Below are 27,500 nucleotides of genomic sequence, written 5' to 3'. Positions count from 1 at the left end.
ATGCGCCAGCAGTTACAAAAACATCGAGATAGCGGGTTCCAGATACAAAATTGTAGTTCATCAGCTGTTGATGACTGCTTCAGAAAAATCCATTAACAGAGGGCAACCACAGACGAATGTCCCAATCTTTCCGGTGGAACGCGTTGGTCCAATTGGTCCAGACCTCAGATTGGTCGGCGTCCGCGGAAGCCGCAGGAAGTCTAATTCCAACCTCATCAACAATGTTGAAGAAGAAATGAACTTTCTGCTGCTTCCATTTCCGATTCAATGATTTACGATTCAGCGCTGCGAAACGAGGTGAAATGACAATGACAAATGTTCAGTGTGACAGACTCTTATTCTGAAAAGGACCAGTTACTAATACGCTGCGTTCCAGAGACTGAATCACGCTTACTTGAGTTCGAAAGTTCTTTGCTTTTACAAACAAGTAAAAAATGCGTCGATGTTTCTTCGGAGCAACAGAGTTTTCTGTACAGCGTATAATGCTGTATGAAACTCTCAGCCGCGGCACATGAAACTTTCATGGCCCGGTGGTGGCCTGTGTTATGGGCACCTATGTCGGTGCCAGACGCACGATCATGGCTAACTTTAACCTTAAATAAAATAAAAACTACTGCGGCTAGAGGGCTGCAATTTGATATGTTTGATAATTGGAGGGTGAATGAGCAACATACCAATTTGCAGACCTCTAGCCTCAGTAGTTTTTAAGGTCTGCGGGCGGACAGAAAAATTAGGACGGACAGACAAATAGCCATCTCAATAGTTTTCTTTTACAGAAAACTACATAAAAAAACAACTACAATCAAAAGAACAATAAAAGAAAAAACGCTTGCTTGAATTCGAAAGCTCTTTACTTTTAAAAATAAAACCAGCGCCAATCAAAAGAACATTTCAGGGAAAAACGGGTTGACACACATCTTGCGACTGCTTTTATAAACACATTTTCTTGTGAGCAACATCTAAGTTGAGTTCAGGTTATTATAAAACTTATCCTAGGTTCAGAAGACTAAACATGGTCACCCTGACATGAAAGGTCTTGATTTTTCAAAGTAATTATAGTTTGTGATCAAAAGGAATTCAGTGCAACGATTAATACCAGTTACTTTAAAATATTATCATCATCAAAAACAAATCAAATGTAGCTTATAACAAACAATGGTAACAGAAACTGCCTAATTTCAAAACCATTTCTTCGTTAACCATTACACGCACTTCATCCCGCCAAGTACACAATTTTTTATTTTATTTACTTAATAATAATCAACCACTTTACTGGGCCTATGACAGTATACGGGAGCTAATATATACTGTCACCGTTTCTTCTAATAAATTATACTGATAATCAATAGTGAATTAAATTGCAATGATGCTAATAAATAAAATAAACCTTCTTGAGACCTCCAAAGTAGATGAATTTAAAAATAAAAGTCTTGATTGTAATATTCTTCAGATGAGTGAATAAAAAATAAAGATTCTCCTTGAATCCGCAGATAGTTTAACCTAGGTATCAGTGTTCTATGCCTGATAGCGGGTGTTTATTTACCTTAATTACAAATAAACAAACCATTTCAATAACACCCAAACCAGAATGCTATGAAATTAACTGGTCCTCTCTCCGTTCCAGAAAGAAGAGCAGCGTACCAATTCTAACCCATCAAAGGGTTTAAAATAATAAGTATTAAACCAACAATGCACTCGAATAAAAAGAAAAAAAAAAGTTAACTCTGCATTAAGATGTAAAATAGAGCAGGAAAATCTGCCCGTCTCTCAAGTCATCCTTCCATCGTCAGCTTTCTTGTCCACAGAGTCACTGTGTCGACGGTGGCCGCACGACGGTAGAAAGTTCCCAGTCCAAACCGCGAGATCTTGTCCACCGATCCGGAAAAACGTACGGATGACCGACTCTCAGATCGGATATTGGATACCGGCATGTATGAAACATCCATAAATAATGGGCACAATGTTACTCTACCCCATTCAGCTGCCTCCTAAAACAATCGACTAACAACTGAGTACATAATTCACTACTTAGGTCAACAAGAACTTGCCCATACCGACCCGCCTCGCCCGGTTAATAATCAGAAATTAGTCACTTTGTTTGGGAACTCAGCGAGCTACGATTGTGCCATAGACCAGTGCGATGAGAGAGAGAGAGAGAGATTAGTCCCGGGTGACTGACAGAGCTTGGAATAAAATTCACTCCAAAAGCAGAAAGAAGACATTGGACTGCCGACTCTCAAAGCCTAGACTTGGTTCAGGTCGAACAGAAGCGACAAAACGGAACACGGATGAGTAAATTCGGAAGAAAATGCCCACTAAACGTAGCAAAATGAATAGGAATGTAGTTGATAAAACTCATAATAAAATAGATTCTACAAGTAGGAGAGACAAAGTAGAACATGCCTGCGAAACTCGCAATGAAATCTTCAACAAAATCAAAACAGGTACAGAACGCGGCTTACAAAATTAGGAATAAAATCTCTTCTGTACACAGATTGATGTGACAGAAAACAGCTGAAAGGACTCGTAATGAAATTTACAATAAACAAATGCACGATTAACTGGAATGTGGGTGACGTACCTCAGAATGAAGATCACCCAAGAAAGATGAACGAAGAAAAAGCGCTCGGTTGAAACAATATAAAACGGAACATGGCTGACAAAACCCAGAACACAACCTACACACAGGAAAAAAAATGATACGAAACGCGGCTGAAAAAAAAAAAACTCAAAATAAAATCAGCACTGAGCACAGTAACACAGAATTGGAACAACCTGTAAAACTCAACTCTGAACACAAGAACAACGGAATCGAACAGCTAAACCGACTCAAAGTTCACCTGTCAAACTGAACTCTAAACACAAGAACAAGGAATCGAACAACTAAAACGACTCGAAACTAAGTCCAACTGTAACACAAGACAACAAACGGAAAACACCAGCGAAGACACGAGGAATGAGACGTAAAATAAAAGAACAAAGGCACGGAATGCGTTTGATCTACCCTCAGAATTAATGCTACAATAAGTGCAGGAGCAACGGGAAAAGACCCAGAAGTCTGGCCGCCGTAAACACGGGAACAATGCAACAAGAATTTTTCCAAGACACAGTAGTTGAGGCGTGTCACGCAAAAGGCAATCGAATCAAGACCGCGTCATTCAGAGCAATTTTTGGCATAATTACAGACAATTATTTTCGAATTCAAGGGATGATGGAGGAGAAATGACTCACAAAGTGCAAATCACTTAAAAATGTTCTTTGCTAAGCAAAGGTTTTGAAACAGTATGTTAGTTATTATAATTTAGACACGCGTATTTACGATATTGAACACATAATATCAAATAAACTTCTTTTTGAGTTAAATGTAGCAAATTTGCCCAAAGACCAACCACTTCTTCGCGGCAAAGAATTAAATAAACAGTGCATCAACAACAGAGAGAGAGAGAGAGAGAGAGAGCAAACTCACAAAAAAGTAATATCAGTATAAGCAAAGAATGAAATAACGCATCAAAATCAGTTTCACAAAAAATATACAAAAAAGAGAGACAACAATAAAAAAAAAAACCATGAAAATGAAATCAGCAAACACCAAAACCTTCAACTGACCTTTTTGCTCCGGTGAAGACAGCGCTGTTTGCTGACAAGTCTTCGAAGGCTTGAGCATGATGGTACACTCCGTCCGATATGACATCATCATTGTTCAGTTTATTCACTCTTTCTCTCTAGTCTTCAATGAAAATACTCTCACCAATATTTGATCCTTGGAACTGGGGTTTGCCTTCACGTGGGGCCTATTAAAATTCTTTATTGGCTATCACTCATATCAAAATGTTTCAAAAATGTCTCTGATTTCATTTGGTACCTTTTAATAAACATGTAAAGAAAAGTCAACTGGAAGTGAAGAATTATCTGTATGTGTATATATATATATATATATATATATATATATATATATATATATATATATATATATATATATATATATATATATATATAATATTGATACAGGTATATAATTATATATATATACATATATATATACTGAATCTATATACATATATATATGTATATATATATGTATGCATGTATGTGTGTATATTTATATGTACATATATATATATATATATATATGTATATATATATGTATATATATATATATATATATATATATATATCGATGTTTTAACCCTCTCAGAGAGACTCGACCATCCAAATCTCAAGACAAGTGACGACCTCGTTTAACCCACGCAAGAGGTCAAAAAGCGACGCGTGATGCGTTGGACCTTGGGTCGAACAGGAATTCACATATTTGGTCATTTTCATCACGTTTTACCCTCATTATGTGGATGCATAACTGATGTTTTAACACTGCATTCTTGATCAAAATTCCGATCTGCAATTTCGGCAGAAAAGTCGTTTTGCCTGATTGTGGGTCACCAGAAAAAAAAAAAAAAAGCTGCATGACATTCAATACAGTATCCATCCTCAAAGTTGCTGAGTCAAAGTTGAATTTCTCGTTCAGAAGTCTTACACAACATCGACCCGGTTACAATCCTACACATTATTATTATTATTATTATTATTATTATTATTATTATTATTATTATTATTATTCATTAGATTAACCCTATTCATATGGAACAAGCCCAAAGCGGCCATTGACTTGAAATTCAAGCTTCCAAAGAGTATGGTGCTCATTAGGAAGAGAAACTTTATTATTATTATTATTATTATTATTATTATTATTATTATTATTATTCAGAAGATGAACTCTATTCATATGGAACAATCCCACTGGAGCCATTGATTTCAAAATCAAGCTTCCAAAGAATATGGCGCTCATTAGGAAGAAGAGAATTATTATTATTATTATTATTATTATTATTATTATTATTATTATTATTATTATTATTATTATTATTCAGATGAACCCTATTCATATGGAACAAGCCCACAGTTGCCACTGACTGAAATTCAAGCTTCTCAAAAAATATGGTATTCATTAGGGAGAAGAGAATATTATTATTATTATTATTATTATTATTATTATTATTATTATTATTATTATCATTATTATTATTATTTTTAATTTATCTCTTCACCTCGTTTTATTTCCGAGCCTCTTAATTTGTATACGGTTTTGTAAAGCTGGATCTGAATGGCGTCATCAACGTTTGAAAGTTTCACAGAAAACTTCGTTTCAGTGTTTAGGCCCTCTGGATATTGTGTATATATAGTTCTTGAAAGACTGAATATCATTTACAATTTTTAAAAGTCTGAATTCTGTATGATATTTTTGAAAAACTGAATTGCGTATACGATTTTTTAAGTCACTGAATTTCGCCTACAATTTCCAAGTCACTGAATTTCGCATAATTTTTTAAGTCACTGAACTTCGAACACATTTTTTTAAGTCTGAATTTCATAAACAGTTTTTGAAAAAATTAATTTCGTTTACAGTTGTTCTTTAATTCTCTGAATTTCCTACACATCATTTGAAAGTTTGAATTTCGCATACATACTTTGAATCTCCCTCTCTGAATTTTCTTTACAATTTTTAGTCCCTAATTGAATTTTATATAGAATTTTTGAAATTCTTCCTGAATTTTGTATACAATCTCTATAAGTCTCTCTCTGAATTTCGTACAGTTTTCAGTCTCACTCTGAATTTCGCAGTTTTCAGTCTCACTCTAACTTTCGTATGTTTCAGTCTCACTCTGAATATCGTATTTTTTAGTCTCACTCTGAATTTCGTAGTTTCAGTCTCACTCTGAATTTCGTAGTTTTCAGTCTCACTCTAACTTTCGTATGTTTCAGTCTCACTCTGAATTTCGTATTTTTCAGTCTCACTCTGAATTTCGTGGTTTTCAGTCTCACACTGAATTTCGTAGTTTTCAGTCTCTCTCTGAATTTCGTAGTTTTCGTTCTCACTCTGGATTCCGTACAGTTTTCGGTCTCACTCTGCCTTTCGTAGTTTTCAGTCTCACTCTGCATTTCGAAGTTTTCAGTCTCGCTCTGAATTTCGTAGTTTTCAGTCTCACTCTGGCTTTCGTAGTTTTCAGTCTCACTTTGAATTTCGTAGCTTTCAGTCTCACTCTAACTTTCGTATGTTTCAGTCTCACTCTGAATTTCGTATTTTTTAGTCTCACTCTGAATTTCGTAGTTTCAGTCTCACTCTGAATTTCGTAGTTTTCAGTCTCACTCTAACTTTCGTATGTTTCAGTCTCACTCTGAATTTCGTATTTTTCAGTCTCACTCTTGATTACGAAGTTTTCAGTCTCACTCTGGCTTTCGTAGTTTTCAGTCTCACTCAGAATTTCGTAGTTTTCGTTCTCACTCTGGATTCCGTACAGTTTTCGGTCTCACTCTGCCTTTCGTAGTTTTCAGCACTGCATTTCGAAGTTTTCAGTCTCGCTCTGAATTTCCAGTTTTCAGTCTCACTCTGGCTTTCAGTTTCCAGCCTGAATTTCGTAGCTTTCAGTCTCACTCTGAATTTCGTAGTTTTCAGTCTCACTCTGAATTTCGTACAGTTTTCAGTCTCACTCTGAATTTTGTAGTTTTCAGTCTCACTCTGAATTTCGTACAGTTTTCAGTCTCACTCTGAATTTCGTACAGTTTTCAGTCTCAATCTGAATTTCATAGTTTTCAGCCTCACTCTGAATTTTGTACAGTGTTCAATCTCACTCTGAATTCCATACAGTTTTCAGTCTCACTCTGAATTTCGTACAAAATTTGTAAAGTCTCTCTCAACAGAACGCGACTTCGAAAACGCACAGAAACCCGTCACGAATTTTCTTTTACAACGAATCCGGGTCATTTTCTTCTGAGCGGTTCATTGAAGTCGCTCGCTAGTCCGTTTGATTTCGTAATTATCTGGTGGCCATTCGACGAGATGCGTGAAGCAACGTTTCATCGGAGACCAAAAGGTCCTTTCAGTGGGCTGTTTGCGAAACGCAAACTACCTTCTCTCAGCAGCACAACCACAAACACACAAACACATACATACATTGTATATATATATATATATATATATATATATATATATATATATATATATATATATATATATATATATGGAGAGAGAGAGAGAGAGAGAGAGAGAGAGAGAGAAGCACTTATTGGCGTGGAAGCCTTCTGTGCATGGGTTCTGAGCCTCCCTCAGTTCTGGGAAGACGGATTATATAATATATATATTTATATATATATATATATATATATATATATATATATATATATATATATACACTCACTGGCTTTTAATCTCTCGTTTTTGATCAGATGTCAGCGTTGATGCTTCGTTATTATTACCTTCGAATATCCACAAAATAAGCACCTTCAGGAAAACAACTATCAAAAACTGAAAAGATATATAGAGACGGTAGTTTTCACGAGATAACTGCGCAGTGTACGGACTCGGTGATTAACTGAGGTTGTACACAGATTATTGACGGTTAAGTAAGTCTTACAAAATAAAGTGTGGTTTATCTAGCATAGCTACAACAGATAATAAAAAAAAACATCGTAAATACTGGAATCACGTCCAACTAATCCTTCGTTGGTCTATATTCCATCCAAAAGAAAAATTCCTTCGAAATCCATTAATAGGTTTTACAGATATCCTTGAATGCAGATGGAACATTACACGGCAAATTTAAGGTCATGAGAAGAAATACCAGAGAAATGTTTATTCGTCATGCATATCATTCTTCTAGAGGAAAAAATAACATCCTTCCCAATAACACGTTTCTTGTTCTTGCACAATTGGCAGAAACTTTAGGAATTTTGCATAAAACTAGTGACTTAAGAAACTACGTCACAGGAACTCCACAGATAAGATGCACGCTAACGAATGTTACGGGTAAAGTATAACACACTGAAACTTAAAATGATGATAACAAAATCACTTGAGAGAGAGAGAGAGAGAGAGAGAGAGAGAGAGAGAGAGAGAGAGAGAGAGAGAGAGAGAGATTTTGCTCATGTGAGTGTAATGTGGCTGACGCGAGTGTTCTTTCCAATGACTGGACACACCATTTCAATTTAGCTGGCTTTGAAAACATGTAATCATGAATGAGGACTGCAAGGGCTGACGAGAGAGAGAGAGAGAGAGAGAGAGAGAGAGAGAGAGAGAGAGAGAGAGAGAGAAGTGAAAGCACGCTGTTTACCATTATATCAAAACAGACGTGTGAAACCAAACAATGCATTAGATATATATATATATATATATATATACAGTATTACAGTATATAAATTTATATATACAAATGGCTAGATCTATAGTTCACTGGTGCACTCCATATATATATATCTATATATATATGAATTAAACTAGCTCTCTCTCTGGAAGCAGACGCAAACAGGTTTGTCTAGAGTCGTTTTGCCTCGGCCCTATGCCTTATGTAGCAGTCGGGTACAGTACTGTACATAACACTCAAGAAGCTTACCAGAATTGACGCGCTTCTGGGAACTGACTGACGACGAGTGAGATTCTCAGCTCCCTTAATGTGAAAAAAACAGATATTTATCTACAGTTGATATTCTAAATTTTGCTAACCATTTATGCACCTAAACACACACACACACACACACACACACACACACATATATATATATATATATATATATATATATATATATATATATATATATTATATTATATTATTAATCGGGCTTAAAATAATTTAAAATAAACTATTATGTACGTCTAGCAAAACGTAACTGTATAAGATTTAATGTAGGCATGGAAATTGCTTTAGCTTGACCTCCCCTGAACTCAAGGAGCACGAATTCGATTCTCCTCACTGGTCATTGAGGTTTCTTCATCTGATCTTCATTTCGGATTCAAGGCTTTTCAGTGACAAGGGTACCCACGGTGTGAAGAAAGCGATAAGTTACAAGGTCATCTTGGCTGTTACATATTACACACTTATACACATACACATACACACACACATATATATAGTGTATATATATATATATATATATATATATATATGTATATAATGAGTAAAAGGCCACAATAATGTAAATGATAGACTGTATTTTTCAAAATACAAAAAGGATAAAGCAGGGAAAAATAAAGTCCATCATTTACATTATTGAGGCTTTTACTCTTTTATTTCCGATCACAATATAGTGATAACACACACACACACATACATATATACATATATATATATATATATATATATATATATATATATATATATATATATGTGTGTGTGTATATGTGTGTGTGTGTGTGCATGTATCACAGAGAGAGAGAGAGAGAGAGAGAGAGAGAGAGAGAGAGAGAGAGAGAGAGAGAGAGAGACTATAAGTTCCACTCTAGCGTCTCCCAATATCATATGTATTCTGCCATCTCATTTATGTGATTTCCACTATCCAGTCGTATGATATACTAGAAAGTCTATTTAACTATTGATTAACTAACAGACCTTCGGTTCTATTTCCCTCTTCTGTTTCCTTGACGCACTTTTACTTCCTTCTTATAAGAAGTTAACCCCTCCATCATTTTTCCCATTCTCCTTGAGGCCTATACAATAACGCGGCCATTGCTTTAACATTTATACAACAGCAGAAATAAATAACAAAAGAGCTGTCTTTACTTAATGAATCATCGTATCACCTTTAAAAAACAAAGTAATATGATCCGTCGTCAGCCATATTGCGAGGTCAGAGCAGAAATTCTAGTCACCAAGCCATTATGAAAATCGATCGTTCAATGTTAGTGCTTTGTGCTTTGGAAGAAGTGTTCTTGCGATGATTATGCAACATATGAAAACAGTTTTGATTTCATTTCCGTAAGCACAGAATTCAACCAGCAACACATATGGTTAGTGGTAAACCCACTGTTGTAATTAAACTAGTTTCTCCTTTTCCGTATATTTTATTCTTTTTTCAATTCAAGAGTATCTACTGTCAGTAATTCCACATTCTGAAGAGCTGTATCTACTTTCTGCTCAGGTTTCCAAAATGTAAGTGTAAATCCTTCTTTTCGGCTTCAATCCCGGATCTCAAGGATTTTCGGCACTCCTGTGAGCCATTTAGGCCCAAGTCTAGCTTAAACGAACCTAACTTAACCATGCCTAATCTAACATGAGCTAATTTTCCCTGACCTCACTTATCATTGCATAGTAATTGAAACCACAACCTAACCCAATCTAACTTAGTTAATTTAAACTAACCTCACCTACCATTATATAGTGGCAGAAATAATAATGATCGATTTGATGGTTCTTCTCTTATAGATGACAACAAAAGAAAGAAACCAAGTGAACTACACAAAATCATTGCCTTGCTTCATTGTTATAGAAGGGCCAGACTGTCTTCATTCACTCAGGAAAACAATAACTGTTCTTAACTTTTGACACCTGCTTTTCTTTATTTCGGAATCATCAACAGAAATTAAGATCTAACAGGAAATCACCAAGAGAATTTAACTTTTTTTTTTTTTTTGTGAATACATCATAATTTTATACATATGAGAATTCTTTGCCTACTGACCCACAGGGATAATAATATATTGTTATTGATACAAGGCAACCCTGCCATATTTGATATGAAAAACCGAATGGATAAAAGTCCCCAGTGCTCGACACTCTAGGAGAGTGACTCATCCCTAGATCGCGTAGATAGTTCCTATATCTATTACAGGCACCTCTCCCCCCCACACCCACTCCCGCCCCACCAACACAATTCATAGAAGATTCACCAACCAGAAGAACTGGTCAGCGTTGTACTGATAATACAAATAAAAAAAGATAAAAAAACATGAGCCGAGTGATATCCGTGGGAAACCTCGAATCGATCGTAACAAATGGTCTTCTGGTCTGCCATTCCCCGATGACAAAAAATAAATAAATAAATAAAAAACTGAGCTGTTGTCAGTATTACATAATTGCTGTTATCCTTTCGATATCATTGCTACTTCTCTGTATTATATGACACTGTAAATATATATATATATCAAGACAAAAAAAAAACTCGCAAGATATTATCAATCCAAAATAGGTACACTACCTAAATTTCAATGTTCGTATGTGTGATTAAAATTAAGCACAATACAAATTCTGAAAATGAATGAATTCTCAGTATTATTTAAAGTCTTGGCGAAAATATCATTTTTATCATTTATATTGATATTATAATGAATAATGAATATTATTGTTAATATTATTGTTCTTCTGAATGAGGGAACACTGACATTTTCTCACCGAGGTAATCTCAATAGCATCTGTTGCTCACCTGAAAGGTTAATATAATTGGGGAAGAAAATATTTTTTTTCAGCTCCTTATCAACATCAACGGCCCAATAACAGCTACCACAAATATGAGAAAACGCCTTAAAGAACGAAGGAAGTAAGCCAGAAGAATGTATAAAAAATACATTAAGGTGTCATAAATGTCTTCCTAGAAAATTTAAATAATAAAAAAAATAAAAAAACGAAAAAGCCAAAAATTACAAAATTAAAAATTAGACGAAAATAAACAAAGATTGTTTTAAAGAGCCAAAAAGAGAATACTAAAAGTAAGGGACGTTGACGAACATGAAACCTATATGTAAAAAGTACTTCAAGGAACAAAACCCTATAAAAAAAAAGCAAAAAAAAAAAAAAATCAAGCTGTTTTCTCTGGCCACAACACTCAAGCAGGTTTGTCGAGTTATGAACTATAAGAGCTGATCTTCCTCCCCAAAACACAAGCAGGTTTATCGGGCCATTATCATTTTTTATTTATCATTTTTTTTCTCCTCGGTGTTGGAGCCACTGGGCAAACGAGTTGATGCCAGGGTTAACCGGTAAAGGAGATACGTTGATCCGAAGGGCACGAGTGGGTATAATATAGTGTAGATTGTCTTACAATAACAAATTCAGTGTAAGAAAAACAAATTATTATTATTATTATTATTATTATTATTATTATTATTATTATTATTATTATTATTGGAAGGCAGTAATTCCTCTTTGAAACAAGTCCTCTTAAACAGGATGGCTGCATAGTTTGAGTTAACTTTATAATGAATCTTCTCAACCTTCGTTATAATCCTTTTCTCTTACACTTCAATATTGGACAATAATTGGAAAATTTCATAGTTTGTAAAGATAAATAAATTAGTTGCGTATTTACAATCATGCAGTAAATACACTGCTGATACATTTCCCTTTTCCAAAATATGAACATTGGCCAATTATTGTCTAATATTATTGCGGAAGAGAAAAGAATTATGAAGAAGATTGAGAAGAATTAACTCAAAATATACAGCCATCCCATTTAACCGGAATTATTAATAATAATAATATTACTATATTGTTTATTATTATTATTATTATTATTATTATTATTATTATTATTATTATTATGAACAACGTCTAAAGTGTATTCACAATCTAAGAATGCTTCCAAAAAGAGAAAATGCTCCAGTGTGACCAAAGTGAAAACAGAGAAGACAATAATAAATAAAGGAACAAAGGAGGTGAAAACAAACTTATTAAAAGACAAATGGAAAGAAAAAAAAAAGCCTGGAAAGTAAGCGATGACTACGGGGAAAAGGCGTAAGGTAAAAAAAAAAAAAAAACTGGTCCGCGTATCTGATGATGGTGTTGGAAATTAAATTTTGTAAAAAAAAAAAAAAAAAAAAAAAAAAAAAAAGAGAGAGACCTACACCTTTCATGGGAGTGAATATTATGGAATAAGATTCCTGCGTGTGGACAGATACAGGCCGAGAATTACGGGCAAACAATTTAATGATTCAGAGGTTAGAAGGATAAATGCGGCAGTGACTATTATCTTTTTTCTCCGGGGCATCCCCCTTAGGAGAAACCGCAGATTGTAAAAAAAAAAAAAAAAAAAAAAAAAAAAAAAAAACAGCGTTCTATGAACCTGTAAGGAAGGCACTGGAGATTTGATTTTGCGGACGAGTTCTTTTTCAGACAGGCACTGAATTGGGCTGGTTTGGTCCCCCAGTGGCTAAGTTCAGGTGGGAATCAACGACCTTTTCCATCAAATGATCACAACCATTTCTGTTCTCGCCGAAGGCTTTGTTTCAAACTCGATATTCCTAATCAATGCTCTTTTGTAACCCACCCACTGTCCACTTTCACCAGTGGTCAGAATTGAAGCAGTGTCTGTCGGAATATATATTTTATATTAATTGATTTTTATGGACCTTTGAACTTCACAGACACACACATCAGTACACACACATACTTGTATACAGTGTATATATGTGTGTGTATTCATATATGTATGCATATATACTTATGCACAATGTACATACATATATACATATATATATATATATATATATATATATATAAAATTTATATATAAATATGTATAATGTATATAAATGTACGTATGTATGTCTGAGCTAAATAAGCCGTTTACATGAGAGGTGGACCCACAGAACAAGAAAGTAGTCTCTACTAATGAACAGGAGCCAGAGACAATGGCAAGATTCCACAACACAATCGCACTGCACTTTCTCCAGTCCGCGTTTTTACCTCAGTACGAGAGACGAATGATAAAAAAAAAAAAAAAGAGAGGAAATGACGCGAACGATCATGCAAAGATATGGAAAGACAATCGCCGATGCACGTAACGGGAAACATGTGGGTGAAAATCCAAAAAAGAAAGTTGAGAGAGCAACAAATAGCATCCTTTTTTTTTTCCCAGAATGGAGATCGACACTGACTTTCAGTTCTTCGTATCGGGTCAGATAATATAGTACACATAAATTCTTCTGTGATTACTCCAAAACATCATAATTAAGGGGGAATGTGCAGTAGAATCAGCAGTCCATTCAGTGTGTGTGTGTGTTTGAATATGTATATATATATATATATATTTTTTTTTTTTTTTTAACTAAGATCATTGGCTTAGCTGAATATATTGTCACGCGCTACTAAGTGACATATAAGGATATATATATATATATATATATATATATATATATATATATATATATATATATATATATATATATATATATATATATCTTCTTTCGACCTTATTAGTCCCACTGTATAGCAATATATATATATATATATATATATATATATATATATATATATATATATATATATATATACATATATATATATATGTATATACATACACAGTACATGCATGCATAACTTTACATATACTTCCCATGATTCAAAACTTAAAACTAAACCCGGTAGTGATTCTATAAGATGCCACCCATATTAGGGAAAAACGGCTTTTTCTATGCAAACGAAAAACCAGGGGAGTATGATATATTCATGAGAGCGTTAAGTCACAACATGCAAGAAGTAAAATCAGAAGGCAAAAAAAAAAAAATTAAAAAAATAAAAATAAAACAAGTAAATATCACTTGACCAAAACAGGATTCCAAAGTCATAATGATAAAACGTCAACGAAGGAAGAATATTAAGAGCAACGAGAGTTACTGGACGTAAGAGTAACATGGCTTAGTGACAATGGCTTCGTTTACATGCGAAGGACAGCTATTATTATCCTTCGTAAGTAGGCTACTTGAAGGCAAGAGAGGCGAGTTGCTTTTAGGGGAGGGCCAGCTCAGAGTGGCTAGGGACATCTACTGGAATTGAAGTAAATATAGGAAAGATGGTAAGCCGATTATTTCGCCATTTTACAGAATAGAATGAAAACAATTAAATAAAACAAAATAAAAAAATTAAATAAAAAATAAATAAACAAAAAACAAGAAACAAATACTTAATAAAAATTTAATAACGCGAAACGAAGTATACAAAAATAAATAAATAGTGTTTCCGGAAATATTCATCCATCATACGTCGTTAATGCACGAATAAATAAATAAATTACACACTTGAGAACAAAACATCCATTACCTTTCGACACAAGATAATCTACAGGTGTGAATACAAAAATAGTCTTCATGTGACCATCCTACCGCTGATATACCTTGCGACAAGAATATCTATCTAAGAGCATAAGTTTCCATGTCAGGAGGTATAATCCCATCTCATTATACTGTATATGTGTATATATATAATATATATTATATACATAATACAAATATATGTATATAATATATATTATGAATATTACATATATATATATATATATATATATATATATATATATATATATATATATATATATATATACAATATATGCATATAATATATATTACATATATTATATACATATATATATAAGAACAGAAATAATAAGTCTCCCCTTGTGGGCACATGCTAATCCACAGGTGACTTTATAAATGAAGAGGCTGCTCCATAGAGGATAGCAACAGGCCTAAATAACTGTAAGCATATTCAAGCGTCGTTCATTTCCTGAACAGACATTCATGACAATAACTTGACCAAAGGTTAGGCGACGCTGAATTTCCTGATACTCAGACTCTAAGAATGTCTGAGGGATTACCGAATGGAGAAATTGGACGATTTTTTACATTACCTGAGAATTTCACAGGATATTAAATTAAACGAGTAAAAAACGCGCGCTGAAGTTTCTTAGGCGCAATCGAGTTTTCTGTACAGAGTATAATCAAGGCCACAGAAGATAGATCTATCTTTCGGTGGTCTCGGTATAATGCTGTATGACCCGAGGCCCATGAAACTTTAACCACGGCCCGGTGGTGGCCTATCCTATATCGTTACCAGAAGCAGGATTATGGATAACTTTAACCTTAAATAAAATCAAAACTACTGAGGCTAGAGGGCTGCAATTTGGTATTTTTGATGATTGGAGGGTGGATGATCAACATACCAATTTGCAGCCCTCTAGCCTCGGTAGTTTTAAGATCAGAGGGCGGACAGGAAAAGTGCGGACAGAAAAAAGTGCGGACGGACAGACAAAGCCGGCACAATAGTTTTCTTTTACAGAAAGCTAAAAGTAGCGCTTGCAGTTATGTCTATACACCAAAAATATTCAGTCAAGATTAAACACTCCTTAGCATAATTAAATAAGTGTAGAAAAAAATCTTTTTAATGCAACCTGGCAAGCAAAGGGAATTAAGAAATGAAAGAAGGACTGGAGGAAGGCAATGTGTTACAATACAGACTCAAATACAGGGAACAATAGGACCATTTCAGGATATTAAGAGGAGACGTATAACCTTAGCGCATACAACGCAAACCGAGCGATTACGTATGGTGCAAGACGTCAAGAATCGGGTCTGAAAACTTTTGTAATTCCTATTTATTTGAAACTAAAATCAAACACTCTCGAAAATCAGTCATTTTTTGGGAAATGACACATCATTTTTCCGAAAAATACCTCGTAGTTAACGCAAGAAAATATTTTGCCTTGCGAGGTCAGGGCGCGAAGTCCCAACCCACATGAGTTGTCGAAACCTTCTTTGATTCCAGACATTTCATTATTAATTCTTTTTACGCACGGCGATGTGTCGGCTAAAGCTAAGTTACCGTATAAAAAAAAAAATTAATATTTCATTTCAAAACTTGAGGTAAAAGTCATCTGCCTTCTTTTTCTATCAGGGGAAAAACCTGAATCCGGTTAAATCACATCACATACACTTCTCTCTCTCTCTCTCTCTCTCTCTCTCTCTCTCTCTCTCTCTCTCTCTCTCTCTCTCTCTCTTGATGTATCGAGTAAGGCTACGTTATGGTATCAAAAAATAAAACTAATATTTCATTTCAAACCTGAGCTAAAGTCATCTGCCTTTTTTCTATCGGGGAAAAACCTGAATCTGGATGAATCACTTCACATACTCTCTCTCTCTCTCTCTCTCTCTCTCTCTCTCTGTCTCTAGGAATAAAAAAAAAAAAACACTAATATTTCATTTCAAACCTGAGCTGAAGACATCTGCCTTTTCTTTCTATCAGGGGAAAAACCTGAATCCTGATGAATCACATCACATTCTCTCTCTCTCTCTCTCTCTCTCTCTCTGTCTCTAGGAATAAAAAAAAAAAAACACTAATATTTCATTTCAAACCTGAGCTGAAGACATCTGCCTTTTCTTTCTATCAGGGGAAAACCTGAATCCGGATGAATCACATCACATTCTCTCTCTCTCTCTCTCTCTCTCTCTCTCTCTCTCTCTCTCTCCCTTGATGTATCGGCTAAAGCTACGTTACCTGAATCAGGTGAATCACGTACACACTTCTCTCTCTCTCTCTCTCTCTCTCTCTCTCTCTCTCTCTCTCTCTCTCTCTCTCTCTCTCCTTGACGCAAGGTGGTCATTTTCATTCTCCAAACGACAAGGAGGCGAATGCGGAACTTTAAGCCAGTGACTGAAGTATCTCTAAAAGGGAGGTGAACAGACAGGCCATTAAAACAGAAAGGAAAAGTTGGAGAAACGTGACGCCACATCCACCTACAAATAAAAAATGTCTAAATTTCTAAAAAAATACAGAACACTCGATACGTAGTTGCTTAATTCTATTCATCTACAGTGATTCATTAAGTTGCACTGACATCATTTCAAGGATTTCTGTCAACTATCTAAGCATGAATTCACATTTATTTCTAGCAAGCATGGCATTTCCGGCGCTAATGACCATTCTTGCTGTCACGTCTTTACGCAGTTTGTAATCATTTTTTTTTTTCAAAAGGGCGTTTCCCAGGTGGCTCCAGAGAAAAACAAGACGAGGTCACTAACACGTTCGCTATGCATTTACTGAATCCAAGATAAAAAGTTCAACGAATAAAACTTCTAAGTATCAGTCGCTTCACAGATCTACACTGAAAACCTACTAGCAGTATTTATATATATAAGTATAAAGTTATCTGAAGGTCACGTTTACCAGGTCCATTTACATGCAGCAACCAGCGGATTCCCTGGTATTTCCGGATACATTTTCCACTGATAACCTAAAATCCAAATTAAAAAAAAAAAAAAAAAAAAAAACTCGCCGCAGGACGATCCAGCGGTAGAAGTAGTGGATTGGAGTTGTCTATCGAATATAATTTTTATTTTAATATACATTTCCTTTATGAGGTTGAGGGTTGACTCCAAAGGGTGTTAACCTTTCTCATGTCAGCGAAGTCTTGTTGGGATGAGGGTGATGACCTCATGCCCTTTTCTACCCTGTCTCGTCAGGTCAAGTGAGGCAATGGATTTTTCAACGAGCAGGGCCAAGTAGTCAGTTCCCCGAGTAACACAATCTCTGGTTTCTTGCTAGTAGAGCGAGGTTAATGACCTCTGAGCCAGTGCAAACATATAATGAATTATACGAAGAAAAATATCTAAGCGCATTCAAATTCTAAATTTTAAAAATGGACCGTACATCAATGCAGCCATCCACTTCCCCTTTCATTCTCTTCCACAAGATGTGAAAGACAGGAAAAACTCTAAAAAAAAAAAAAAATATATAAAAGGTTCCATTGTCTCTGAATGATTCAAGCCCGTTCCATGCGGTACAATGTCGGTATTTGGCAGACGTCTGAGAAACGCATCGGCCGAGATGTCACTTTTTCCTTACTTTTTTTTCAGTTCCTGAGTTCCTTCGTTTTTGCTGACTTTTCGTTTTCCATTTTTTTTCGATTTCTTATCTTTTCCTATGTTTTTTTTTTTTCCATATACCTTTTTTTTAGCTTTTTCCATTTTACTTCTTGCGCAATCGCTTACAAAAACCGTCAAAAAGAGGCAACCGACTGCAAAATAAATAAATAAATAAATAAAAAGCGAAATGAATACACTGTACAGTAAACGTGTTAGTATTTGCTATCTCATATGCCAGAGCTTACGCGTTGCGATCCGTGCGCCATTACTTTGGTAATAATTCCAAGTTTCTATCACAAATGCCAGTGCTTGTGATGGAACTTAATTTCAAAAAATATGTCAGTAAGCATGAGGTAATTTCAAATGTCTGCAAAACAAGCCCGTTCATATGGCGTTTTTTGAAAGTTTCAATTAATACGCCTGTACTTATGACGATGTATGAGGGCTTATTTCAAATAGGCCATTACTATTGACGGTACTTGTGAGCTCCTATAACTGTTCTGTTTTCCTTTTTTTTTTATAACAGCAACACTTAACTCTATCAACATTGTTGTTACCAAGTATCAACTGAACAGGTTCTACACGGGATTTCCGAGGTACTTATTATTATTATTATTATTATTATTATTATTATTATTATGACTGAAAAGGTAAAAATATTCATATGGGACACGCCTACCACGGCACACGATTGCTTTGCAAGTTTCAACAAAACGGAATTATGTGATAAAAAATAGGAAAAAAATTCTAGCAGAGAATAAAAACAAATAACGTATTAACAAATAAACACCAACAAAAAGAAAAATATATGAATACAGAAACGAGAGAAATGTATATCAGAAAAACTAATGTGACTGCGCATGACAACTTAACAGTAGTATCGTGGCGACTTCAGTAGAATCGTTTTGGTAATGATGAACTTCATACATGATTGATCTAAACTTCGATTACTTTACCACTATTTCTGCTACTAATATTAAAGCAACTGAAATCATTACCATTATTACTGCTGAAATAATTATCACTATTACTGCTGCTACCGTTAAATCAGCTGAAATCGTTACCACTAATACTGCTACTAAAGTTAAAGCTACTGGAATCATTACCACTATTACTGCTACTACCGTTAAAAGCAGCTGAAATCATTGCCACCCTTGCTGCTCATACCATTAAAGAAGCTGAAATCATTGCCACTCTTGCTGCTCATAGCATTATGCGGCTGAAATCATTGCCACTACTACTGCTACTAAGTTAAGGCTACTGAAATCATTGCCACTAGTACTGCTACTACAGTTAAAGCTACTGAAATCATTACCGCTATTACTGCTACTGCTCGTCATCTAAAGCGCAATCTGAATCTATTCACTGCGTTTCCAACGACTTCACTCAAACCGTGGTACAGTTTTCTAGCAATTCTATATTTAGCGTCACGTGAATGAGGTTATTTATGGACATGATCTGATTACTGTGGGGTACATTATCATTACATCAATCTTAGCTAATTTCACCACGATTAATCAATCAACTGAGAACTCTAGATGACAGGGCACTGGCTGTGACAATACCGGTATTAATCTCATTTCCGTTGCCATTAATCACGTCAATCTGAATTCAGAATTAAATGGTACTTCTTCCTTGCTTTAGAAAAGAGAAAGAGAATGCAAGTCATTAATGGTGCTTCGAGCCTTTGGAAAAGTTCAAGCATGACATGATTTCAGTTCGAATTCTACTTGAATATTTGCCGAGATATCTGTGCGAGTTGACTTGTGGTCTTACTGCAGCCAACTGCCGCTCACATCAGAATCCTATTCTGCCGTAAGTTTTTGGAGGTTGTAAGTAACCACGTCTTTCTTATATGAGGTTTTTACTGTAAACTTAAGCCAAGCGTTTGGCACTGCGAATTCAACAAGAGATTTCATTGTGAATCTTTTTTACATAAGAAGATAATTACCCATAAGATCAGTAATAATGCAGAACGCTCTCGAGATTCAGCTAAGCATTCGCTGTCAGTCTGAGTCTGAAGACTGACAATTAAAACATCCCGAGAAAATTTTGGAAACTAAAATGCAAATAAAATAGGGGAAGAATGACTGAGGCAAAAGAAACCAGCTTCTTTTTGTCATTTTTTTTCCCTTACATTCTGTTTCCAAAATTTTCTTAGTGATCTACCCTTAAATTTTTAGACCAGGTTCTCGAAAGCTCTTTGTATTAAATTTAAACGCACTAACAAAACAATACTGTGGAATAATAATAATAATAATAATAATAATAATAATAATAATAATAATAATAATAATAATAATAACATTCAATATTATTCGCACTATTATACCTTCGAAGCCTGCTATACTATTACTGAGTGAAATGGCACTAATAATAATAATAATAATAATAATAATAATAATAGCAGTCAGAAACATATTACTGGCACTCATTCCATCATTCAATCGTACAGAACACCATACTCCAAAACGTAATATTATCATCCTCTAGAATGACGCATCATTCCACTTACTGCAGAATAATATCATTCCATTACGTAAACAGCGTGACCTTATTTGTCATCCACTCCATCAGATCTGCTCTCATACCGTCTGCATTCCTGATAATGCACTTTTAAATTCTATTTTCACTAATAAATAGCAACTGTTGTCACTCTGTGTATTGTCAGATTATCACTGAATTATGTTGTCTATCTCTCAATATCCAAAGTGACGGCTATGATCTTTCTCAAGGCATAATCATAATTACAATTAGAATTAATACTAGCAATAGAAGATCAGTGACCTTAAAAGTTAAAAACTCATTCATTCCGCTTTACTTTCTAATATCTATTTCTCCCTTTATAGGAAAGTTAAAGTCATTCTGATGATCACAAACACCTGACATGATATTTAGCCCCGACCTCTCTCTCTCTCTCTCTCTCTCTCTCTCTCTCTCTCTCTCTCTCTCCAAGCCAGGTAGACCAGTGACAACCTTCCATCTTCATCTATATACAGAAGCTGTATACCAAAAGGTTCCTTAGCGCATATGAAAGACCACGTGCCTTGAGAAACGGCCCTAAAAAGGACAATTGTGCAATAAACATCGTGCCGTATTTCCTGAGGCTGCTCAAGTTATGTGTTATAAACAACAGTCAAATATTCATCGTCCTGATACTTTCGTTTACCAGTCGGTCCCTGGTGAGTAAATTCTCATTCTTCTCTTTCCCCGAAACTTGTTTGAAAACATTAACATGTTTAAGTATTACAAATGACAAAGAACACGACTTATTCAGGGTTTTGATGTTTGAAAATCAAGCTCCGTTTTAGTCTAGTGTTCTTCCTTGCCACAGAAATGATGTCAAAACGTGGCAATTTATATATAATTTATATATATATATATATATATATATATATATATATATATATATATATATATATATAGATAGATAGATAGATAGATAGATAATAGTATGTATATATATATATATATATATATATATATATGTGTGTGTGTGTGTGTGTATGTATATATATAATATAACAAAAATATCAACAACAAAACATTCCCACTGACAATGTATCACATAACGCACTGTTCACTATTTACCACGAATCACCTCCGACGCAAATCAAAGAATGCTTTAGAATCACGATTAAAAAAATAAACCAGTCACAGCTTCAGAAGCGAAGGCAATCAAGGAGAGAAGCAAAGCAGAGCCGAGATCGACAGCCACACGCGGCCACACGGTCCAAGCTCTGGAGCGAAACTAAATCGGTATCGGGCTCGGCGACAGACACCCGACTCCAGAGAAGAAGAAGAAAGCCTCTTCTGTCTCTTTCTCTCTCTCTCCTTCTCTCTCTTCCTCAGGTGATCATGACAACGGGGAGGTTGTTTCTGGGCGTTGCTGATGCCACCGTTGGTGATTGTTATTTTTGTTTATGGTTCGTCATATTATTACTTTTATATTTTGTGTTCCTTGTAATTTTTACAGTTTTTTCTAGATTTCGTCATCTTTCCATGATCGTTTTGTTAACGTTTTGGCGTTGCTTATTTTCGTAAACATTACGTTTTCTTCTCTTTCTCGGTCATCATTTTGGTATATGACAGATATGTCAACATTTATGCTCATAATATCTTAATTCTTTAATACCTTTTAAGTAGAAGCCTTGCGGCCTAGTGAACGGTACAACGAGTTCGATAAAAGACGAATCCACACTGTGAATAATGATAATAATTATAATAATCAGAATAAGCCTTGGCTTCGTTGCAGACCTGATAACAATTCCTTTGTATCTTTCCAAATAGATAGTTTCAAATTTGACACAGAATGTCATAAATTGACTACAAATAAAAAATGACTTTAAAAGCATGCACACTAAATCATGTATTGTCTCCTTAATGGAATTACAGTTAAAAGCACAAATTAACCCTGATGTAATCTCTCTCTCTCTCTCTCTCTCTCTCTCTCTCTCTCTCTCTCTCTCTTACTGACTACAAAAGCGGAGAATAAACAGTGTTAAATGGTAAACGCTGACATAACACGTGAAGTCTATGCTACTTATGCAATACGAGCGAACAAAAATTACAAACAGAATCATGACAAAATATTTCTTCTCCTAAAGTTTTACAAAAATAACTGATATATATATATATATATATATATATATATATATATATATATATATATATATATATATATATATATATATATATATATATATATATATATATATATTATATAACTGTCAGGGCAAAATGAATAAAAAAATTGAGGTAAAATACATTTCTATCACTATTTTGATATCATATAGAAATACATCTATTTTTTATAAATTCCTTTATGTCTCAGTGTTTGCCTTCGTCAATTTGGCAAAGATAACTCACGTATTACGTCACAGCTTAATTCACTGAGCACGCTAATAAGCTTCAGGAGTAAAGAAAATCACTCTCAGAAAACGATGGAAAAATCCGCCTTCGATGACAAAGGAGCCAACGCTCAGGTGCGACAGAACAGAGACAGTTATCCAGCCGAGCTAAATACACGAAAGAGAAAATGAAGTACAATAAACCATAACAGCAAGGAAAACCACCAGGCCGCTGTTCTCCCTCAAAGTCTTTGATCTTTAACTAACACTGCTGAGAAATGATCGTATCGAAAAAGAAACATTTGCCATACGTCACCAAACTACAAATCAAAATTACAGATTTTCATTTATCTACGAAATGTTTTTTCGAATGGCGTGAATATCCGCTTGAGAACGCTAAAAAGTCGTTTGCCAAACTGAGTAACAGTAGGCGAGGCAAAAAGAGAATAATTATGAAGTCGAATAGAAAACAGATACGTATAAGCACCTACTGTACTGCTTCAGTGACAACTCAAGGTCTTCTGCTAATTACTGGACAGCTTCTGCGTCTTATCCTTGGGAACTTTTAATTACTTTCCACGAATGAGGAAACTGCTGAAATTATAGTAACACAATGGAGAAGATTCCACCGTTAATTGTAGGTAAAATTAGCCTAAATGGCAGTACGGCGTATTTAACGTTAAAACTAATAACAAATATTAACAGGAATTTCACAAATTTGCTAATAAGTACTGCAAAAATAATAATCTTCTACGACAATGGTTCTTTAATAAGGGAGTGGTCCAAATACCATCAAGAGGTCGAAAATTCAACGTATTTCAAAATGGCTGGAAAGTGAAGTTCTCAGAATGATTCTTACGAAAATGTGAAATTCTTGGAACAACTCTCCCAAGGAATCGAAGTTCTTCAGAGGATTCCCCAAGAAAAGGGTTATAGTAATAATTCTTCCAATAAAATTATTGGGACAATTCTCAAAAGGAAGTGAAGTTCTTGTACTCATCCTCCAAAGAAAATAAAATTCTTGAAGTTCTGGCAGAGATTCGCCTATGTAAACTAAATTCTCTGAATGAACCTCCCATGAAAATTGAAATCTTACAACGATTCTTCAAACAGTTAAGTCATTGGAATGATTCTCCAAAGAAAGGTTACTGGACTCATCTTCCAAAGAAAATTAAATTCTTGCAATGATTCTCCAAAGGGGTAAAGGTCTTGTAATGATTCTCCTATGAGAGTTAAGATTCTCCTAAGAAAGTGAAGTTAGTGGAACGATTCTCCCAAGAGAGTGAAGTTCTTGGAATGATTCTCCAAAGAAAGAGACGTTCTTGGAATGATTCTCCAAAGAAAGCGAAGTTCTTGGAATGATTCTCCCAAGAAAGTAAAGTCCTTGGAATGATTCTCCAAAGAAAGTGAAGTTCTTGGAATGATTCTCCAAAGAAAGTGAAGTTCTTGGAATGATTCTCCCAAGAAAGTGAAGTTCGTGGAACGATTCCCCAAAGAAAGTGAAGTTCTTGGAATGATTCTCCCAAGAAACATTCTCCTAAGGAATCAAAACTCTTCAGAGAATTCTCCAAGGAAAGCGTAGTTTTTGGATGAATTCTCCAAACAAAATTTTTGGAATGACCTTCCAAAGAAAGTGAAATTCTTGGAATGATTCTATCAAAAAAGGGAATTTATTTAATAATTCGCTCCAGGAAGTAAGTTTCTGGAAGGACTGTCCAAGGAAAATTAGATTCCAGGAGTAATTCTCCAAAGAAAGTATGTCCTTGGAATTATCGTTCCAAGAACGGAAGTCCTTAAAAGGAACTCATGAAGCCGTGTTCTTGGAGTGACCCTCCTTTAAAAGAAATTGAGAAGTCTCCAAAGAAACTGAATTTTCGTTATATAAAGTTTTCCAAGAAATTAAACTTATTTTAAACCTTAAGAAAATTAATTTTTCTGCATGACCTCCCAATACACTTAACATAATTATCACATGCTTCAGCATTTATACTCTTATAAATCGACAAAAGAAAAATAAGTAATAAATGCGCCGAATTTTCTTCGGCGCAATCGAGTTTTCTGTACAGCGTATAATCAAGGCCGCCGAAAATAGATCTGTCTTTCGGTGTCTCGGTATAATGCTATATGAGCCGCGGCCAATGAAACTTTAATCACGGCCAGGTGGTGGCCTGTCCCATATCGTTGCCAGAAGCACGATTATGGCTAACTTTAACCTTAACAAAATAAAAACTACTGAGGCTAGAGGGCTGCAATTTGGTATGTTTGATGACTGGAGGGTGTATGATCAACATAACAATTTGCAGCCCCTTAGCCTCAGTAGCTTTTATGATCTGAGGGCGGACAGAAAAAGTGCGCACGGACAGACAAAGCCGGCTCAATAGTTTTATGTACGACCACGCGTCTCCATACCATATGGTATATCACCCAACGGGTGAAAAACAAAAAATTAGTCTCCTACAACTGTAAAAAATGAACTCTACTCTAAAATATAACTGTTACATCAACAAGCTTGTATTCATTGCTAATGTACATATTTCAAAACTTTGTAAAAAAAAAAAAATTATAAAATAAAACTTAAATTTTTGAAATTCTAAAAGTAAAATGAACTCAAGGCCTGCGAGTTGAACAGATAATGTGGAAAAACGGGTAAAAATCATTTTGAGAAGAGCCAACAGATTTGCGAAGTATTTTGTCAGGTCACACAATTTTTTTGCAAGTTATAAAAAAAAACGGGTCACTTGAAATTATAAATGTTACTAATACGCATCAGGAATACATTACAAATCAATTATCATCTGAGAAACTTAATGCATATGAATCCATGCTTGCGAATGACTATGAAGCAAAAAGATTACGTTTAAAATATCTATAAATGTTCTGACAACCGATGGTACCAAAATCAGTTTCACGGGTAACAGGGAACTCACAGCATATTCCAGCCAAGTTTTCTGTTACTGACTCACGTATTTGTGACATACGAGTTATCTTAGGTGCCACATTTAGCCACAGTAGCCTATACGCCAGGTGGTAAACATACAGCTCGTTGTTCTAAATCAGGGGAATGAATCATGGACCCTGTGCCATGGACTTCCAAGGTCTTAGCTCAGAGTTCTATTGCGTCAGGGTACACTAATGCTTGTTTACTGAAATTTCTGTTAGTTCACCTCTATTTACCTTAGGCATTTCCTTCGTTCGCCAAGGTTGGAACGAGTTTCTCTTTTCACCAGTCGCAGGCTGTGCTTTCGTCGGTTAATGCGATATCTCAAGATTGAATGGTTCTGAAATAGTTTGGTTTAAAAAAAAAAAAACTGACACCCTACTTCCAACTTCGTAATTAACTTTTGTAAGGCATCGAAGAAAATTTTACGATTTGTTTCCATGCAAACCATCTAGCTCTTCAGTATATACATTTCCTACCTTTGATAAATATATATAGTTTTAAGAAAAAGAAATTAAGTGCTTTTGACTTCTTTTATATATATATATATTATACATATATATGAATGTGTATATATATATATATATGCAGTATATATATATAATATATATAAATATATATATATATATATATATATATATATATATATATATATATAGTGTGTGCAATATAAATACATACACACACATATATATATATTAATATAGGCTATGTGTAGGCTAGTATATATGTGTGTATGTATTTATATCACACACAAACATACACACACTATATAATGTGTATATATATACAATATATATATATATACTGATTATTAAAATAATAATTTTAGGAATGATAACTGCACTGTACACCCAGCTTATTAAGGAAATATACAATACTAATACTCAGTATTCGCCAGAACTTCAGTGTAGTTTCTGAATAATAGCAACAAATATCGTATAAATTACCGGCAACACGTCGCATCCAGAATAACCGATGAAAAAGATCATAACGAACCTTTGCGCTTCAAGATGACAAATGCAGTTGAACAAAGAAGGTCAGTGGAGCGATTTTTACAAAAATCGCCAGGATTTCCACGCTGGGTCACGTGATTACGCTGCCATTTTTGAGTGGGTGAAACCCAGTGGATGATATATCTGTATAGTGAATAGTCTGTATAACTTTCCAATGCAGGCTGTTCTTCACAGCTACTGAATATAGCCGCTGCAAAGGAGAGAGAGAGAGAGAGAGAGAGAGAGAGAGAGAGAGAGAGAGAGAG

The 27,500-nt window shown here is 34.7% G+C and overlaps 1 protein-coding gene across 10 annotated transcripts in view; it reads right to left on the bottom strand.

Annotated features, from left to right (window-relative positions):
- The window catches only part of mdu (meduse), a 452,262-nt gene that overhangs the window by 209,818 nt on the left and 214,944 nt on the right, over positions 1 to 27,500 (bottom strand). The window contains exons 1-2 of one of the 10 annotated variants that reach the window (XM_067086255.1): positions 22,043 to 22,235; positions 3,607 to 3,862 (exon numbers count right to left, since the gene is read on the bottom strand). The exons of 5 other annotated variants lie outside the window; for them this stretch is intronic. In XM_067086255.1, the coding sequence (XP_066942356.1) occupies positions 3,607 to 3,697 (91 nt within the window). In that variant the 5' untranslated portion in view covers positions 3,698 to 3,862; positions 22,043 to 22,235. Of the gene's footprint in view, positions 1 to 3,606; positions 3,892 to 22,009; positions 22,236 to 27,500 lie in introns of those variants that run through there. 4 more of the 10 variants (XM_067086257.1, XM_067086256.1, XM_067086258.1 and 1 more) reach the window with 4 other exon arrangements.

The sequence above is a fragment of the Macrobrachium rosenbergii genome, chromosome 42, assembly GCF_040412425.1.
Source record: "Macrobrachium rosenbergii isolate ZJJX-2024 chromosome 42, ASM4041242v1, whole genome shotgun sequence".
NCBI classification, from domain to species: domain Eukaryota; kingdom Metazoa; phylum Arthropoda; class Malacostraca; order Decapoda; family Palaemonidae; genus Macrobrachium; species Macrobrachium rosenbergii.
The sequence above is the reverse complement of the archived record's forward strand: the minus strand, read 5'-3'. Positions and strand labels throughout refer to the sequence as shown.